This window comes from Primulina tabacum, chromosome 16, assembly GCF_025594145.1.
Source record: "Primulina tabacum isolate GXHZ01 chromosome 16, ASM2559414v2, whole genome shotgun sequence".
Classification (NCBI taxonomy): domain Eukaryota; kingdom Viridiplantae; phylum Streptophyta; class Magnoliopsida; order Lamiales; family Gesneriaceae; genus Primulina; species Primulina tabacum.
Genome location: NC_134565.1, coordinates 32616253 through 32636179, shown reverse-complemented (window position 1 = coordinate 32636179; position 19927 = coordinate 32616253). Strand labels below are relative to the sequence as shown.

At 35.6% G+C, this 19927-nt stretch overlaps 2 protein-coding genes, 2 long non-coding RNA genes and 1 pseudogene across 7 annotated transcripts; 3 read left to right on the top strand and 2 right to left on the bottom strand.

Annotated features, from left to right (window-relative positions):
- The first annotated feature begins 5122 nt into the window (after positions 1-5122).
- LOC142528706 (ABC transporter G family member 22-like) lies at positions 5123-10572 on the top strand. 4 transcript variants are annotated; one of them, XM_075633818.1, is made up of 11 exons: positions 5123-5162; positions 5294-5724; positions 6705-6775; positions 7226-7461; positions 7800-7955; positions 8094-8277; positions 8436-8744; positions 8963-9250; positions 9389-9673; positions 9766-9873; positions 9960-10572. In XM_075633818.1, the coding sequence occupies exons 2-11, from the start codon at positions 5310-5312 to the stop codon at positions 10179-10181; spliced, it is 2274 nt and encodes a 757-aa protein (XP_075489933.1). In that variant the 5' UTR covers positions 5123-5162; positions 5294-5309; the 3' UTR covers positions 10182-10572. The 4 variants fall into 4 exon arrangements, with proteins under 4 accessions (XP_075489933.1, XP_075489931.1, XP_075489932.1 ...); XM_075633816.1 differs by having other exon boundaries at positions 8942-9250; XM_075633817.1 differs by having other exon boundaries at positions 6702-6775.
- LOC142528708 (uncharacterized) lies at positions 9556-11847 on the bottom strand. Its single transcript, XR_012815712.1, has 3 exons — positions 10888-11847; positions 10569-10792; positions 9556-9694 (listed from the first exon to the last, which is right to left on the bottom strand). It is a non-coding gene; the product is annotated as an uncharacterized LOC142528708 (long non-coding RNA).
- Positions 11848-15611: 3764 nt separating this feature from the next.
- LOC142528508 (secreted RxLR effector protein 161-like) lies at positions 15612-16328 on the top strand. The gene has a single exon (XM_075633558.1). The coding sequence runs from the start codon at positions 15612-15614 to the stop codon at positions 16326-16328; it is 717 nt and encodes a 238-aa protein (XP_075489673.1).
- Positions 16329-16959: 631 nt separating this feature from the next.
- Positions 16960-19366, top strand: LOC142528707 (calcium-transporting ATPase, endoplasmic reticulum-type pseudogene; annotated as a pseudogene).
- Positions 17040-17748, bottom strand: LOC142528709 (uncharacterized). Its single transcript, XR_012815713.1, has 2 exons — positions 17640-17748; positions 17040-17443 (listed from the first exon to the last, which is right to left on the bottom strand). It is a non-coding gene; the product is annotated as an uncharacterized LOC142528709 (long non-coding RNA).
- Positions 19367-19927: the final 561 nt, after the last annotated feature.

The following is a 19927-nucleotide window of genomic DNA, read 5'->3' as shown; positions in this document are numbered from 1 at the left end:
AATTGCAAGGTTGTTGATAGTAGAATGTTGAATAACCCCTTCCTTGTCATTAATAAAAAGTCCTCTTAATGCGATCCCCTGAAATGGTAAAACAAGTTATCAGGATATCTTGAATCATTGCCCTTTTCTTCTCGTTCATCCTAAGAAAATGGTAAGATCATGATACTAAAATGGATAGCTCAATCAACGATTCTCACCATTAGACGTTAATCTATGAACTTACTATGGATTCAGCGCCTCACATTCAAACGTTTACCAGTTATTATTATCTAAGAGTCTTCTGGTTCTATGATAAACATCAAATTTAACTATCCCGTGATACCCTTATTTTTATGAGGAAGAAATCGTAAAATAAAACTCATCCAACCTGATTACATATGGTTAAAATTAAGGGTTTTTTTTTATAAATAATTTAAAAATAAAAATTTATTTAAAAAATAATTCAAAAATTAAAAATTTTCACAAATACTTTAATCCGTGTTTACGAAGCATAAACTCTAGTGATGAGGTGGGATTTTTTCATAAATAATTTAAAATTAAAAATTTATTTCAAAATTAAGTCAAAATTTTTTTTTTTGCACAAATATTTAATCCACCCGCACGTGCCGTGCTTGACAAATGTTTGAATAGTCTCTGCCGGCTGAAAATTAAACATAGTCCATTATCAACGATGATTAATGACTCAATTTAATTTCTCAAAGCTCTAAATCTCTTACAAAGGTAAATGAATCAATTTGATTATAAACTCATTATTGAAGCTCAGATTACATACAAAAGCCAAAGTGTGTTATACACTCCTAAAAAATCTATAAATAGGGAGATGACTTCTTTATTCAAGGTATACTCTCATTAATTTATGATTAAACTCTTTAGCTTTCAGAGAACATCTTTAAATTATTTTATGATTTTAGCGTCAGAGTGTTTACGTCAGGTAAACTCTGACGCCTCTGATGTTTGTTTGTAATGCAGGTGATAACTTACACAATTTTCTTTATACTGGCAACTTGGATCCGTTTACCAACTAGTTGGAGTACAATCCGTTTACGAGCTAGTTGGAGTACAAATACTTGGATCCATTATGAACCTACGTAATATAGTCCGGGTAATTATATTTTTTTGGCAGCAACAATTACTAATTATGACCCGAAAAAGTGTGTGGGAAAATTAATGAAACGAAACTTTCCAAGAGAAATTAATGGAACAAACGTGACTTGGAGAAGTAGCTGAGCAAGAATGTAAAGTTAGAAAAAATAAATAATATATTACGTTGCAATCATCGAAGAATCGTGACTATTTCACGTGATATTTGGTACCAGGTGTGTGGCGGAGTAAGCAGGCGCTGGCCACCATGCTTACACCGTCCCTATCACGTGGATTGGCCGGCACCGCCCCTTCTGCTCCACCTATATCAGCTAAATCTGGTTTTGACCCCTTTTTTTCCCAGAAAAAGTCATACGAATATTATCCATTTTTCATACCAATCAAATCAATAAAAGAAAAAAAATGCCAATCACGCACGGTTGTATGCATAGATTCCATGTGAGTTTTGGATAGCACCGATTTATTAAAACGGTCGAATTCTCAATATGATCAATCTAGCCATTTTGCTATGTTAATACCACGAGCATTCATAATATAAATATAGTAAAATTATGTTGCTCACCAAGTGACAATATAAATGAGTTTGTGAGACTGTCTCACAAATCTTTATTCGTGATACAGGTAATTATACCCATATTTACGATAAAAAGTAATACTTTTGACATAAAAATCAATATTTTTTTCACGAGTAACTCAAATAGAATATATGTCTCACAAAATTAATCAGTGAGATCATTTCACATGAGTTTTTATGTTTTCAATATATATTTTTTGTGCAGTGAAGTTTGAACTATGTTACACAAGAATCTTTGTAGTATTATTTTATGCATAACACATTTAATCACATGTCAATTGTATATATTAATTCGATTGTTCTAAAGATTTAATAAATATTAAAAATGAGTTATATATATATACACACACAAGGAGGACGCAGTGGACCAATAGAAAATACCATGGCATACATGAGAGGAAAAAAGGCAACAAAACATAACTTTTAATCACTTCACACAAAATTTAAGACATTTTCTTCCATAGAGAATGATTGTGATGTTCATCCCTCGGAAGTCTCGATTAAAAGATGAAAAATGACAACCACGATAATGATGAAATTATGACGAAAATCACAGCAAATCTTGACACAAAACATAGTGAATGTATTGGTTCTTTCCATAAATATACTAGAGAAGTCATCAATGACATAAATATTTTGAGTAGTCTCTTGTGAGACGGTCTCACGAATCTTTATCCGTGAGACGGGTCAACCATATCGATATTCACAATAAAAAGTAATACTCTTAGCATAAAAAGTAATACTCTTTCATGGATGACCCAAATAAGATATCTGTCTCACAAAATATGACCCATGAGATCGTCTCACATAAGTTTTTGTCAAACATTTTTTAGTATGAGAGATACATATAATTTCAAAACCTCGTAAAAAAAAAAAGAACACCGTCCTTGTTACACTGTAAATATAAAGAAACAAATATACTAGGGGGTAAGATGAAAGGAAACAAATTATATCATGTCATCAAAAATAGAAAATCTTTAAATTTGGCATATAATTTTTGAAGTAAAATTGTAAATTTTATCGTTCAAGATACTTTAAACATATGCATATTAAAATTTTATATTATTTTGAATCTTAACCTACCTTTCACTATAATTAGTAATCTTAATAATAATTCTAAAAAAAAAAATAATAGTGTGTGTGTGTGTGTGATTGTGATTGGTTATTATGTGAGGCAAGCTAAAAGATAGAAGTGGTACATGATTAGGAAAGAACCAAACGAATGCCCTATAAATGAGGAAACCTCGGAATAAATTTGGCAGGCAGGGCGGGCATACATGGCAAGCACCTAATTGATCCTTTTTTTTTCAAAAAAAAATTAATTAATATTAGCAAAATTTTGATTAGATAGACATGAAACCTTACGGGAATAAATATCTCAATGGAACGTGTGGCATATAAACTAAGAGATGGTGTTTTGCGAAATGATCTTATGAATTTTTATTTTTGAGACGAGTCAATCCTATCAATATTCACAATAAAAAGTAATATTTTTAGCAAAAAAATAATATTTTTTCATGAATGACCCAAATAAGATATCTGTCTCACAAAATACGACCCGTGAGACCGTCTCACACAAGTTTTTACTATAAATTAGGCACTAAATTATATATATTATATATCCACTAATCTTTTTGTGATATTTTGTTGGTCTTCACGTCAATGTTTGACAAGTAAATCTCGTACCTATATGGTTAAGATGAGTGACGGAGTCAAGGAGAGGCGGATAGATGCGATCGTCCATCCTCAATTTTCTAATTTCATTGACTAAAGGATTTTAAATAATTATATTTTTTTCATTTTCATCGTAATATTTGTTCTTGTCTCCTCTAAACTAATTTTTTTTTTAAAATTACTCGCCAATTTCAATTTTCTGATTCCGTCTCTGATCCGGATCGTCATGCTATGTATAGTAGGAAATATATATATATATATATATATATATATATATATATGTATATATATATATTACACGAAATACATCGGGATAATTGGATCTGATCTACGACCCTAAAGCAAACATGGAAAAAATCGGTTTGGACAATGATAATATATAGGGACTAATTGTATGACATTATTAATGGGTGACAAAAATAGTCCAAACACGTCTACGGTGGAAACGAATGACATGGACTGAAGTTGATTGCTAATTGTTTTCAAAATAGCATACTTGAGAGACCGAGGGCTTGGCCCATGGTCTCCATATATTAAATTAAGTTCGAGTCTTTTCCACCACCTAGATTAGAATATCAAAAAATAAAATAAAATAGCATATATACTTGAAAAGTCATGGTTAGTAGACAAATAGTAAGAAAAGGTTATGATAAAGTTTATATAAACAAATCTTGTTAATGATATCAAATTTCAACTTTCTGTTGTTCGATTTTTGATAATTTTAATCATTTTTATCGAAAGTGGTGTGACATTACACACGTCAGCACTGTATTGATGACATATCAGCGCCACATTAGAAAAATATTAAAGTTGTCAAAAAACAAATATAGTGGACTAAAAATTAACTTTGACAACATAAAAGACCAAAATCGCAAAGAGATAAACATGGATGACCGAAAAAAAAAAACAACCTTCCCTAAAATTTATAAAACTTTAGTTGAGTTCAAATATGTTCTTAGTAGAGTTAATTTGATATTAGGCAAACTTTAATTTGATAGTATGCAATCAATTGGGTCATGCATTCTTGGACCAATTTGGATACAAAGAACCCCAATTTAATAGGATTAAATTTTACTAAACCGAACTTTTTAAATGTGTTTAAAAACACATAAATAGTTTTCATATTTGAATAAATTAGTGGAAAGAAAATTTTAATACATTTCAAGTGAGTGCAAAAGCTGAAGAGCTTAACCTTTTGCTTCTGAATTTTGGTATTGTAAAAATTTTAAATTTTGAAATATTTTTTGCACCAAATCAAAATAAATAAATAAATAAAAGTTCTTTCAAGAGAAGAACATACATGTTCAAACACATTATATATATATATATATATATATATATATATATATATATATAAATTTTCATATGTTGTACAACTATTGTGCGTACATATGTGAGCACCGATGGTATTAGATGAGCGACATTTCATCGGTGTTCACATAAGTATGCACAGTAGGTGTGCAACATATCAAAACTATATATACATATAAACTCAATGCCTAAGTTCGATCAAACAACATAAACTTAATTTAGGACTCTAAATTGATTGAAGTTAAATTAAAATAAATTTAGGTTTCCAGTGTAATTTTCGCAACCATAATTTATATTTTTAAAACAACCGATGCTTATATTTGATTTGAAATTCTTCCGTTTAAAATGTAAATTTAAATCCCTCTCAATTAAAATGAGGGGTATTTGTGTAACTTCGAGATTCTCCATCGTTGGCCCTTATAAAAGAGAGGCAAGCGCGCGAGTTCCCTTCAGATCGAGACCCTTAGCTTTCTTTCATGACATAACCTTTCTCTAAATTTTGGTAAGTGCACTAATTGAATACATGAAATTTTTTAAGGAAAAAATAGGATACCGTTTCTTGTTATAAAATTCCATTTTTTAATATAAACATTTACCTATTTTACAATCTTGAATTCTCATGATTGCATGCAGAAAACGATCCACTGTTATGGCGATGGAGAAAACAAATTCTACAGTCGGTCTTCTACGAACAAAATCCGATCAGCTGGTGGAGACAATGGCGGAGGTACTGGCTTCAATGAAGTGTTCATTTTCATCCAGTGAAGCAGCTGCGGCGGAGGCGGCGTCTGGCCAAGAGGGTGGTGCCAATCTGTCAAGAAAATCAAGCAAGAGTCTCCTGGCAGCTTCACCTGGGCAGAGCGGGGGAAGTACTGGGAAGAAAACACACGTTCGGAAGTCGAGAAGCGCACAGATGAAAATCGAACTGGAAGATTTGAGCAGCGGCGCCGCCTTGAGCCGAGCTTCCAGCGCCAGCTTAGGCTTCTCTTTCTCCTTCACTGGCTTTACAGTGCCGCCAGATGAAATTGATGATTTAAAGCCATTTAGCGATGGTGAAACGTCACGTAAGTCCTCTCACTTTATTTGATTGCAACTGTTTATAGCCATATTTATCAAATCCGGGCCGGGCTTGATTTCTCTGCCTCATTTTGTAATTTGTACTATATTTCAGGTTATATATATAAATATGATGTATAGTAACCACCATGAACAATAGACTTGCTCAACAACTGTGTAAAAACAAGCCATTTATGCAATTTGTATGGATATGAGCTGAGTAAAAAGCAATTTATGCACTTTGTATAGGTATGAACTCAGTCTCATGTTGGGTCAGTTTACGATCTATGATCATTATAATAGAAGCCAAATTTAGGGGAAAAATAGATTTAGACGAAGTAATAATTATATTATCCTATTAACGGCGTGTCTTTATTGTGCGCTGCGAAAAACTATTTTCTAACGGCGTGCCTAATTGTAGTGCCTTTATTATCCTATATTATCATGTTAATAATATTATTAACGACGTACTTTTATTGTGCGCTATTAATAATGCGCTGCGAAAAGCTATTTTTGTTGCAGTGTCTTTGCAAAGTTTCCAATAATATGAATCTTTTGGGGAATAGTTATATTATCCTCTACAAGTCTCTCGTCTACCCTATTCTCAAGGCAAGTTATCCTGTCCCCAAACAATAGATCCAGTAGAAATTATTAATTAAATTAATATACGCACTGTTTTCTTTAGAAGTAGAAATGTGAAATTAATTATAGGTTTTCCAAAATCTCTAAGTAAAATACACAAGCTAACTCAAATTTCAATAACTTTTTTTCTTGCAAGGTGCAGAAATTGCTTATTTTTGGCATATTTTAAAAATTCATGTCCACCTAACTCACATTTATGAAATTAAGTATATATTTATTTTTTAAAATATCCATCTGATTCATTTGTCGTGATTGTATAGTGCAGTGCAGTACCTGCGCTTCATGCAAAGCATGAAACTGCATGTGTAACATTTCTGTACAATGTGTTGCTTAAATTTATTAGCAGCTGAAGATCTTGAGGCAGGCAGGCACAGGAAGAAATTTCACGCAGATCCCACATCACCAATCTACCTGAAGGTGTGTAATACAAACCCGTAAACTAGATGTGTTTTTTTTTTTTCATGTTGAAAACATCGTTACCTGATGATCATATTAGACTCGGTACCGAGTTCAATAGTCGAGCCACGATTGATTGATATCATGTATTTGGGCAGGAAGGAAACGACGGTATTTTACCGATCAATACGACTTATTGAACATATCGCTATGGTATCTATCAGGTTCAGTCCTGTACAGAATTTCATTTTATATGGCATCTTTGTACAAGACTTCCCTTAAAACCAGAACCAAATATATAAAACACAGTGTTGAAACTCAAAGGACCAACAAAACCACCAAAATGATAAGATTATAAGGTTGTAGAGATGAATGTAACAGAAGTTTCCTTATTATAATTGAGTGTGATGTGTGAAATTGGGGTGCGTCCGCCTTAACACGAGACACGACTATTTTCAATCATGCATGCAGTTCACGGATATAACATACAAGTTGGTTATCAAAAGAATAGCTTCAACGGTGGAGAAGGATATTTTGAATGGAATTACAGGCTCAGTTGTTCCAGGGGAAGTTTTAGCGTTGATGGGACCATCGGGATGCGGGAAGACGACATTACTGAGTCTACTCGGAGGGCGAGTTACAGAGCACTTAATTGGCGGTTCTATAACTTACAACGATCAACCATATTCGAAGTCACTAAAAAGCAGGTGAGTATCAGCATACTTAGGTAATATTTGCAAATGTTTAAAAAGATTGATTATATACTTTCCCGCACAAATTTGCAAAACTTTGTAAAGAAAAATTTCATAATCACTTTTTCAAGCATTAAGAATACCTTAATATAAGAAATGTATCTGTATTTTATGCAGCCCTACCCAAAACAATATACGAAATCCTACAAGAAAGACAAAAGTCACGGGAACAATAGTTTTACTCACCAGAAATTAATATACCGACAATTTGATACTCTGAGGGATCAAGAATTGATCAAAGAAAAAACCACTGGAACACATTTGTAATGAAATACATTACCTTGTTGAAACAGGATCGGGTTCGTGACACAAGACGACATTCTATTCCCAAACCTTACAGTAAGAGAAACTCTAACGTATGCAGCTCGACTACGACTTCCAAGGACATTAACAAAAGATGAAAAGGATAAAAGAGCCATGGATGTTATACAAGAGCTGGGTCTTGAAAGGTAACTACAGCGGCTTCCTCTGACAGTTTAAGCTTAAGATCACTTATATTTTACCCTTAAACAGAAAAAAAGATGTCAATTACTCTGAAGCTTTACAACAAACCTGACATAGATCAATGCAACACTGAATTTGACCAGGTGTCAAGACACAATAATTGGTGGCTCCTTCATTACTGGCGTTTCAGGTGGAGAAAGGAAGCGTGTGTGCATCGGAAACGAGATAATAATCAACCCGTCCCTGTTGTTTCTCGATGAACCTACTTCTGGTCTGGATTCTACAACAGCTTTAAGGATAGTCGAGACCTTAAATGACATAGCAGAGGTAGCAATTCTAAATTCTTTCCCCGACCCAAACTACAGTTCTCCAGTTGTATTTCTATCGATCTTAACACTCTTATCTCTCTCTCTCTCTCTCTTTCGTTTTGAGGATTCCAATTCCAATACTGTAACTCCTATATAATATGTCCAATACTGTGGCAGGCTGGAAAAACAGTAATTACCACAATCCATCAGCCGTCAAGCCGACTTTTCCTTAAATTTGACAAGTTGATTTTACTTGGTAAAGGGAGCTTGCTTTATTTCGGAAAGGCATCAGAAGCTCTGGTTTACTTTACTGCCATAGGATATTCCCCCCTTATAGCAATGAACCCTGCAGAATTCATGCTTGACCTAGCAAATGGAAATGTAACAGATATTTCCATCCCATCAGAATTCCAAGACAAAGTGCAAATGGGAAACTTCAAAGCAGAAACCAAGAGTGGAAAGATTGACCCTGCAGTTATACAAGAGGTAAAGATATTCTGATACAAAAAATGAGAAATTTAGACTGGTGGTCGATTGATTTCTTTTTTTTACGTCACTAAAATAAGCAAAAATAATGTGTTAACATTGCACCACTCTTCATTTAGAAAGAAATTTTTGATTTTTTTTTACGTCGCTAAAATAAACGAAAGATAATGTGTTAACATTGCACGCTCTTTATTTAGAAAGAAATTTTTCTCATCCAGTATCTCGTGGAGGCCCATGAGGCACGAGTTGCTGTGCATGAGAAGAAAAATATTATGGAGCCAATATCTATGGATGAAGAAATGAAGTCTAAACTAAGTTCTTCCAAGAGAGAATATGGAGCAAGCTGGTATGAACAATATTGCATATTATTTTGGAGAGGATTTAAAGAACGGAAGAATGACTATTTCAGCTGGTTGAGGATTACTCAGGTTCTGACAACAGCAACTATTTTGGGATTGTTGTGGTGGCAATCTGGTAGTGATAATCCCAAAGAACTTCAAGATCAGGTCATATATATTAAACTTTTCAAAATCATTACTCGCTAGTATACAAAAAAAATTACCCAAACTAAAACAGTATTAGTAGTACTTGATCCCCCTTGAAACAAGGTATCCTTCATGATCTAAAACGATATTTTATTGCAGGCTGGATTACTGTTCTTCATAGCTGTTTTCTGGGGGTTTTTCCCAGTTTTCACTGCCATATTTACGTTTCCTCAGGAAAGAGCCATGCTAAGCAAGGAGCGAGCAGCTGACATGTATAGGTTAAGCGCGTATTTTGTGGCTAGAACCACAAGTGATCTTCCGCTAGACCTGTTACTGCCAGTACTTTTTCTTCTCGTTGTATATTTTATGGCAGGCTTAAGAATGAATGTTGGCTCCTTTTTCCTCACGATGATGACAGTTTTTCTTTGCATTGTAGCAGCTCAGGTGTGCCTTTCTTCGATTTACCTGATCATCTCAGTACTTCAACAAGATAATTCCCCACACAAGATTTTACTTAACACGTTTTTTTGAAATAGGGACTTGGGCTAGCCATTGGAGCTACACTATGGGATTTGAAAAGGGCAACAACCCTGGCCTCAGTCACTGTGATGACCTTCATGTTGGCTGGGGGATTCTTTGTGCAGGTAAGTTCCAAATTTTAAAATACAAGATCGTAACATCTTCTAAAATACATCAAATTCAAAAAATGAACGTGATTAATAATTTGTAGAATGTCCCGGTGTTCGTATCATGGCTTCGTTATCTCTCGTTTAACTATCACACCTACAAGCTTCTACTCAAAGTCCAATATCAACACATCAGTCACTCGATTAATGGGGTCAGAATAGACAGTGGTTACACGGAAGTTGGAGTTCTGCTAGCCATGGTCTTTGGCTACCGACTCCTAGCATACTTATCTTTGAGAAGAATGAAAATCCATCCAGGAGCTTAGATGTTTTGGCAGCGATACAAAGATGGTTATAAAAGAACCGATGTTATGGTTTCAAGACTTTTGACAAGCCATCAGGACAAGAAGAAAAATGAAGCATAACTACTTCCTTAGATGTTGGAACTTTTTGCCTCTTAAATAGGTTCTAATTCCAAGTTTGGCTTAGGTTAGGAAAAAGTATGTATTGTGGAGTCTTTGAAGACGAATTTAGCATGACATATGTTGTACAATGAGGCTGTCATTTCAATTTTGGCATGAATTGGATGACATCTCCTAGAGAATTAGCTGTTCACATATAGTTGTTGTAAAGTAGCTGATAGAATTTTAAAGAAAGGCTCCAATAAAAGGTTATTTACTAGAATATATAAAACTCAAGCCGCCATTTAGTACCTCTATCTGCATTTATCACCATTCTATCTACATGGACCAAAAGGAGCAGTTGACAATTGATTGCATGCTCTTGCTCATCATGATCATACAGGAGCAACTAACGGCTTTCTGTCCAAAAGCCACATATTTTCTTCAACTTCATGAAGAATATTATGCCAGAGTTCTCAACCAAGCAAGTAGACGAAGAAGAGCAGCATCGAGAACAACATTTTTCTTTCCAAATCCTACATGAAATCGCAAAGAATACATAAATCAACTGAATCTAAACAAGCAAAGCAAATCAATTTTCAATCCATCAAAAACCTTTTGAGGGTCTTACGCATATTTGTTAGCTCACGAAGCTCTAATTGATTCATGATCTTTTATCAAGCTAGTCATTCTGCAACGGTTTAAGGAAAACAAATTGTTGGAGAAAATCAATTACCTCCATTTTTTGTTCCCTTCATATTATTTCCCCAACAGACAGAAATCTGAAATAGTTTTCAAAGAAAAGAGTATTCTTATACACGTTCCCAAAACATAAAAAAGCAAAGTGCATATGCATTGATTAAATCAGTTGTAGGGATTAGATCTATCAAATTTGACAATATTCCATCATAGAACACTTTTTCCGAGTAAATAACGAAACTAAGAAAATCTCTTAGCTAAATTGCCATTACTCTGTGTGCACACGTAACTCCTGAAAAGGCAACAGATATAACACCATTCCCTGGAAAGCAACTATCTACCATTCAAAACAAGCTCTTTATAGCCTAAAAAACCATTAAATGTCCAGAGTTACAAACTAAGATTAACAAGAACAACTTTCCATTCATGGCTCGAAAAGCCGCAATGAATAACAAATGGATTAACTTACAGTTGTATTCAATGGCATTCCTAAATAAGCCTTTTGGGGTATTGCGATGCATGGGGACGTAGGTACCACTATCTAGCCAGGTACCGCCCATGTGTCTTTGGGATCCCCACCTGTCATATATAGAAGACGAGTGAGGTACAAGAACAACAACATTCAAACTAAAGGAACGGTGACAAGAATACGGAAAGAGAGAGAGTGTGTGTGTGTATGTGTATTAGAGTGTCATGTGATTGAGTTTAGAAGATGCAACTTCCTAGAACGACAATTTCAATATATAATTAGATTATCCAGAGACACATTAAGCAATCAGAAAAACTTTGTGGCAATGTGTGGGAAGAAATTGTCACACCTCCTTGAAAACAATAGATGAATGAAATCCGGGGAATCAACCTGCTAATTATCTTTTCTGCCTCAAGTTCCTTCTTCATTTCATAATCTTTCCGAGAGACCCTGTAATAAATAAAAAAAGGGTAAATACGAGTTCAGTACCTGATTCAAACTATTATTGTTTCCAACTCCCTGGTTAGAGAAAATTTTGTATAAATACCAAAATTACCTTTATTCCTATTTTATTTAAATTGATCATTCACAATAAAAAGTAATATTTTTTCATGGATGACCCAAATAAGAGACTCGTCTCACAAAATACGACTCGTGAGATCGTCTCACACAAGTTTTTGCCTTATTTTAGAAAATGAAAGTGAAGGGGTTTACTGATCTTTGTTAAACAAAGTCCTGTTATGTAGGGACATTTAATTTGTTTTGACTTGGTCTATGTTTCTGTTATCTTTTCCTTTATTCTTGTTGAGTTGTTATTTCCGTTGAATTGTATGGCTATATAAGCCAATATCATTAGCAATAAAACTTGAGCCATTGATACTCAGTTTGTTGTATATTTGTTCTCAAAATCTTATAAACAGATTGAGGTTCTCAACAATCTGGTATCAGAGCTTGTAGTGGGCCTAATAAATTCTAGCAGCAGCATAGAAGATGACTACGAAGATGACTACCGACAACTTCATTCAGCCAGCTATTCCCCGCTTTGATGGTCACTATGATCATTGGAGCATGTTAATGGAAAATTTTCTACGTTCCAAGGAATATTGGGAGTTGGTAAGGTCTGGCTATGTTGAACCAGCAAATGACGCATCACGGTCAGAAGCACATCGCAAAAAGAATGAGGAAATGCAGCTCAAAGATCTGAAAGTGAAGAATTATCTCTTCCAAGCCATTGACCGCACAGTTCTTGACACCATTCTCAAAAAGGATACTTCCAAAGACATATGGGTTGCCATGAAAAAAAAATATGAAGGAAATGCGAGGGTCAAGAGATCTCATCTTCAAGCTCTCCGCAGAGAGTTTGAAACTCTTGAGATGAGAACTGGTGAAGGAGTGACAGAGTATTTCTCAAGGGTCATGACAGTAGCAAACAAGATGCGAACTTATGGAGAAGATATGGAAGATGTTAAAGTAGTAGAAAAAATTCTACGCTCTTTAACCGAGAAATTTAACTATGTTGTTTGTTCCATTGAAGAATCAAAAGACACTGATGCTCTCACTATTGATGAGTTACAAAGCTCCTTGATAGTACATGAACAGAAATTTCAGAGGCATCATGGAGAGGAGCAGGCTTTGAAAGTGACATATGATGGAGGAAGAGGTCGTGGTCGTAGTACCTATAGAGGACGAGGAAGAGGCAGAGGGGGAGGCAGAACCAGTTTCAACAAGGCCACCGTGGAATTTTATAAATGCCATAAACTTGGACATTTTCAATATGAATGTCCTGAGAATAAAGAAGTGCATTATGCAGAAGTTGGCGACGAAGATGAAATGCTTCTCATGGCTTATGAGGAATTGATTGAGACCAGAAATGAAGATGCATGGTTCCTTGATTCAGGTTGTTCTAATCACATGTGTGGCAACCGAGGTATATTCAGTGATATCAATGAAGAATTTCGGCACTCGGTGAAGCTCGGAAATAACACAAAGATGAATGTAATGGGCAAAGGAAGTGTGAAGTTGCTACTAAATGGAGTTAATCATGTTGTTACTGAGGTATACTATATTCCTGAATTAAAAAATAATCTTTTGAGCATAGGGCAATTGCAGGAAAGAGGCTTGGCTATTTTGATCAAAGACAGCATGTGCAAGATTTTCCATCCAGAAAGGGGCTTGATTATTCAGACTAACATGTGTACCAATAGAATGTTTATTTTACAATCTCAATCACAAACGTCATCTCCAAAGGAAGTTGATCGATGCTTTCACACAAAAGCTGACAACTTAACTCATCTCTGGCACAAAAGGTATGGGCATTTAAGCTACAAAGGTTTGCGTACCTTGCTGAATAAAGACATGGTACATGGAATTCCTCAACTCACTGCTTCAAGTACTGAGATATGTATTGATTGCATCAATGGGAAACAACATCGTGATCCCGTTTCAAAGAAGTGTAATTGGAGAGCAGCTCAGAAACTAGAACTCGTTCATGCAGATATTTGCGGCCCGATCACACCCATATCTAACAGCAATAAGAGGTACATTCTTCTATTCATTGATGATTACAGTAGAAAAGCTTGGGTGTATTTTTTGACAGAAAAATCAGAGGCTTTTAGTCTTTTCCGATGCTTTAAGACTATGGTTGAGAAAGAAACAGGGATGTTCATCAAATGTTTACGCACTGATAGAGGAGGCGAATTTAATTCAAACGAGTTCAATGATTTCTGCAAACAAAGTGGAATAAAGAAGCAATTGACCACTGCCTACACACCACAGCAGAACGGTGTTGCTGAACGGAAGAATAGAACCATCATGAACATGGTTCGATCGATGCTATCTGACAAAAACCTTCCCAAATCCTTTTGGCCAGAAGCAGTAAACTGGACCATCTATGTCCTAAACAGGTGTCCAACTTTGGCAGTTAAAGATGTTACTCCAGAGGAGGCTTGGAGTGGACTGAAGCCATCAGTAGCACACTTTCGAGTTTTCGGTTGTATAGCACATGTCCATGTTCCAAAGGCAGGGAGGACAAAACTTGATGATCGAAGCATTGCTTGTGTACTGTTGGGGGTTAGTAAGGAATCAAAAGGCTACAGGTTATTTGATCCTGTTGCTAAGAGAATCATTGTGAGTAGAGATGTAATTTTCGAAGAAGTGAAACAATGGGATTGGGACGAGAGTCATAGAAAACACACTGAAGTAGCCTTAGAGTAGGGTGAAAATGAAGGAGTAAGTGACACTGAGGATAGTGATATCAATGTTGGGACAGATAAAGAAGTTAGAAGTGAGACAGATAGCTCTAATGAAGGTGACGAGAGGGCGAGGAGACCTCCTAGTTGGATGAGCGACTATGTCAGTGGCGAAGGTTTATCTGAGGATGAGGCTCATATAGTGCAAGTAGTATCAGCTGATCCGTTGTACTTTGAAGAAGCCATGAAAAGTGCAGATTGGAGAAAGGCCATGGATAGTGAAATCAATTCCATCGAGAGGAACAAAACATGGACTCTTACTGAGCTACCAGCTGGGGCAAAAAAGATTGGTGTGAAGTGGGTTTATAAAACAAAGTACAACGAACATGGCAAGATTGAGAAACACAAGGCACGTCTGGTTGCGAAAGGGTACTCTCAACAATATGGTGTAGATTACACAGAAGTTTTCGCACCAGTAGCAAGAATGGATACAGTAAGGATGATCATTGCTCTAGCAGCACACAAGGATTGGAAAATTTTTCAACTAGATGTTAAGTCCGCATTCCTCCATGGTGAGCTTAGTGAAGATGTTTATGTGGAACAACCAAGAGGATATGAAAAAAAGGGCAGTGAACATCTAGTCTACAAGTTACACAAAGCCTTGTATGGATTAAAACAAGCTCCACGAGCTTGGTTCAGTCGAATTGAAGCACACTTTATCAAATAAGGTTTCCAAAAGTGCGATAGCGAGCAGACATTATTCACAAAGAAGAACAGGGAAGGAAAATTTATCATTGTAAGTGTTTATGTTGATGATTTAATTTTTACTGGTGATGATGAAGTTATGATGTCCGAATTTAAAAGCTCTATGTTGAGAGAGTTTGATATGACTGATTTGGGAAAGATGAGATTCTTTCTTGGAATTGAGGTGTTGCAAAAATCTGTGGTATTTCTATATGCCAAAGAAAATATGCAATGAAAATTCTGAAAAAATTTGGCATGAATGAAAGTAATTCAGTAGAGAGTCCAATTGTTCCAGGTTTCAAAGTAGGCAAAGATAAAGATGGAATCTCTGTTGATGAAACTTACTACAAACAACTAGTTGGGAGTTTAATGTATCTCACTACCACGAGACCTGACATAATGTTTGTCACTTGTCTCATAAGTAGATATATGGCAAAACCAAAAGAGATTCATCTACAAGCAGCTAAAAGAGTGCTCCGATATCTAAAAAGGACTATGGACTATGGAATTCATTATATGAAAAAAGGAGATGGTAAGTTGTTGGCATTCACTGACAGTGACTATGCTGGAGATATGGAGGATAGGAAGAGTACTTCGGGATATGTTTTCTTAATGAATTCAGGTGCTGTTTCGTGGTGTTCAAAGAAGCAGCCAATCGTGACCTTATCTACTACAGAAGCTGAATTTGTAGCGGCTGCCGTCTGTGCTTGTCAAGGAGTTTGGATGAAAAGAATTTTAAAGGAGCTGGGATGCTCTGATGAAGGTTGCATTACTGTGATGTGCGACAACAGTTCTACTATCAAGCTGTCAAAAAATCCAGTTATGCATGGTCGAAGTAAACATATAGATGTGAGATTTCATTTCTTGAGGAATCTTACCAAAGATGGTAAGATTGAATTGATTCATTGTGGCAGTCAAGATCAAGTAGCAGACATAATGACTAAACCATTGAAGCTTGAAGCCTTTCAGTAGCTTCGAAAGATGTTGGGAGTTTGCGAGATCTCGAGCATAATCTAATTGCTAAATAGCATTTAGTTTAAGGGAGGAAATGAAGGGGTTTACTGATCTTTGTTAAATAAAGTCCTGTACTTGGTCTATATTTCTGTTATCTTTTCCTTTATTATTGTTGAGTTGTTATTTCCGTTGAATTGTATGGCTATATAAAGCCAATATCATTAGCAATAAAACTTGAGCTATTGATACTCAGTTTGTTGTATATTTGTTCTCAAAATCTTATAAACAGATTGAGGTTCTCAACAGAAAGTTATCGTGGATTATTGACTTAAGCAAAAACTTGTGTGAGACGGTCTCACGAGTCGTGTTTTGAGAGACGATATCTTATTTGGTTTATCCATGAAAAAATATTACTTTTTATGCTAAGAGTATTACTTTTTATTGTGAATATAAGTAGGGTTGACACGTCTCACAAATAAAGATTCATGATACCGTCTCACAAGAGACTTACCCTATAAATAATTAGCTGATAGCGTGTTGTTTTTATTATTTTGGGAAAAAAAATACTTTTTTAAAAAATAGAACAAAACATCATAAATAATCTCACGCTGATTAAAAATAATTGGATGTTCGTGCTCATAAGCAGATTGGTACGTGTACATTCCCACTTCAAAAGCAACGACTGCTGCAAAATTGAGTTCCAATTACGCTGTTCTTTTGCGCTCTGTATCTTTTTTCTTGGGATTTTGGATTGTTGTATGCTACTTGGATCATCAACATGTATCGTCAACTTTTTTTGTGGTGGCTTTGTCTGAAAGCCAACTGACTTATCTTCCTTCTCACGCACAACCGTTTATCCCTAAAATATGCGAAAGACTGGATCTTTTTCACGCTGTATGCCATTTTCGTTCTGTAAGTGGAACTTGTGTAGAATGAATTTGTCTTGATTGCTTTAATATGTTTTCGTTTTAAGTATCCATTTGATTTCTCGCTTATTTAGTAACGTTTAAATTTAATTAAATCATGGGCGACCACCTTCTTTGGTTCCCTTTCCAGTGTCCCCCCTCTGTGTGTTTCTCTCTCTCTCAGAGTTTGATGGAGAGGCAATAAATTGGCATAATTTTGTGAGTTTACTGATTACATTTATGAAAATAACACTTGTTGGAAAATTTAAAGCTGTACCCGTTTATTTTTTGTTACATTAATTTCTTTGGCCCATATTGTGTAGGTAAGTGTTGTCAATTGATAAAATGGGCTGTTCCCCTTCCGAATTTTTTTTATTTTTGCGATAATTACGTTTATGTTTTCCACTGTATGCTGATAATCCACTTTATGGATGACTGGATTTCCATAGGGATATGAGTTTTGGGATGAGATTTAGGAAAGTTGTGTGAACTCGTGTCTTAGATTGAAATGGAGGAAATTTTTGCATTCAAGGTATGGTCATGGTCTGTTGAGCAATGTTTGAAAGAGTACAAAGTGAAACTTGAAAAGGGTCTAAGCACCAGCGAGGTGGAGAACAGGCGAGAGCGATATGATTCGAATGAACTTACGAAAGAGAAAGGAAAACCCCTTTGGAGACTCGTTCTCGAACAATTCGATGACATGCTTGTGAAGATACTCTTAGTCGCAGCTTTCATTTCATTTGTTCTGGCTTACTTAAATGGAAATGAGAACGGCGAGTCAGGGTTCGAAGCATATGTAGAACCTTTTGTGATCGTCTTGATATTGATCCTTAATGCTATTGTTGGTGTTTGGCAAGAGGGTAATGCTGAAAAAGCGCTTCAAGCTTTGAAAAAAATGCAATGTGATTCTGTAAAGGCATTGAGAGATGGATATCTGGCGCCAGATCTACCCGCACGTGAACTTGTACCAGGAGATATTGTAGAATTACGAGTTGGGGATAAAGTTCCGGCGGACATGCGAGTTGCCGTTTTGAGAACATCGACCTTAAGAGTTGAGCAGAGTTCACTGACTGGTGAGGCAATGCCGGTCGTGAAAGGAACCAATCCCATATTCTTGGATGATTGTGAGTTGCAGGCCAAAGAGAACATGGTTTTTGCTGGAACAACAGTTGTTAATATTAGTTGCATCTGCATCATTCTGAACATTGGAATGTGCACCGAAATTGGCAAGATACAGACACAAATACATGAGGCATCGCTGGAAGAAAATGAGACCCCTTTGAAAAAGAAGCTAGACGAGTTTGGTAATAGGCTTACTATTGCAATTGGCCTCATTTGTCTCATGGTGTGGATAATAAATTACAAATATTTTCTCACATGGGAGGTTGTGGATGGATGGCCTCTTAATTTCCGGTTCTCTTTTGACAAATGCATTTGTTATTTTAAGATAGCGATTGCTCTTGCAGTTGCTGCCATTCCCGAAGGTCTTCCTGCTGTAATTACGACCTGCTTAGCACTTGGTACAAGAAAAACGGCCCAAAAAAATGCAATAGTGCGGAAGCTTCCTAGTGTGGAGACTTTAGGATGTACAACTGTTAATTGTTCGGATAAAACTGGTACATTGACAACAGATGTCTGTGACAGAATTCTTTACATTGGGACGGGACCCTAGAACGTCAAGAATTTTCCACGTTTAAGGTACAACTTATGATCCTAACGATGAGGAATGGTGGACTGGAAATGCTCTGATATGGATGCCAATTTGCAAGCTGTGGCTGAAATTTGTGCAGTTTGCAATGATGCTGGAATATTTTGTGATGGTCGTTTATTCAGAGCAACTGGACTGCCAACTGAAGCAGCTCTATAGGTTTTTGTTGAAAAGATGGGAATTCCAGAGAGTGAGGCAAGCAACAAGGTCCGTAATTCGAAGATTTTGTCAAGCTCTTTGATTGATTGCAACACAGTTAAACTAGGTGAGTGATCATATCCCATCATTTCTGTTGAACCTTTTTCTGCGACATTACTCTATATTTAATCACTTTTAACTTTAGCGTGTTGCTGAGTGGTGGAACATAAGATTGAAAACAGCTGCTACATTTGAATGAACTGATCTTACATCGATTGTATAGAAATTCCAAAACTGTTCATATACGAGATTTGTACGTGTGAGAAAATAAGCACGTTGTAAAGACTCGTCTTAATACGACGTGGACAATTGTCGAATATGAAGCGTTGCACTCATCAATTCCCGTATCTATTATTATTTTTATCTAAGATAATCGAGTTTTTCTATTACACGAATTATAGCATATTGTGAGATATATTATTATAAATAAAAACATAGATCGTTTCGATGAACACAATTGGCATCATCCATTTCACGTGACCCATAAAAGGATCAATTTGAGCCACATATTCAAAGTAGTAGTCCGTTTACTTTAATTTGTAATTTAATAATAAAGTCAAAATTATTAAAAATTTGAAAGAACAGGCTGCCACACCTAGCTACTTTCAAACGTGATTAAGTTAATTAACCCGTATGTACGTTACTCTCTCTTGACTAATACAAAGAAGGTGGATCTAGAAAACAATCTATTATTTCCACGTAAATAAATATTTTGATGATATCAAAATTTTGCTTTGGTTTAAGTCTGAAGAACGGATGTTCGAATCTTTACAGCTGAGTAGATTGAGTCAATATTATGGGTTTTG

Bases quoted from the DNA above. Each gene is read 5' to 3' on its own strand.
- LOC142528706 (XM_075633815.1), top strand. From the start codon at position 5,310: ATGGCGATGGAGAAAACAAATTCTACAGTCGGTCTTCTACGAACAAAA. The intron at 8,745-8,941 runs GTAAAGATATTC...CTCTTTATTTAG, and splicing joins ACCCTGCAGTTATACAAGAG to AAAGAAATTTTTCTCATCCA. The intron at 9,674-9,765 runs GTGTGCCTTTCT...TTTTTGAAATAG, and splicing joins TTTGCATTGTAGCAGCTCAG to GGACTTGGGCTAGCCATTGG.
- LOC142528508 (XM_075633558.1), top strand. From the start codon at position 15,612: ATGAATGAAAGTAATTCAGTAGAGAGTCCAATTGTTCCAGGTTTCAAA.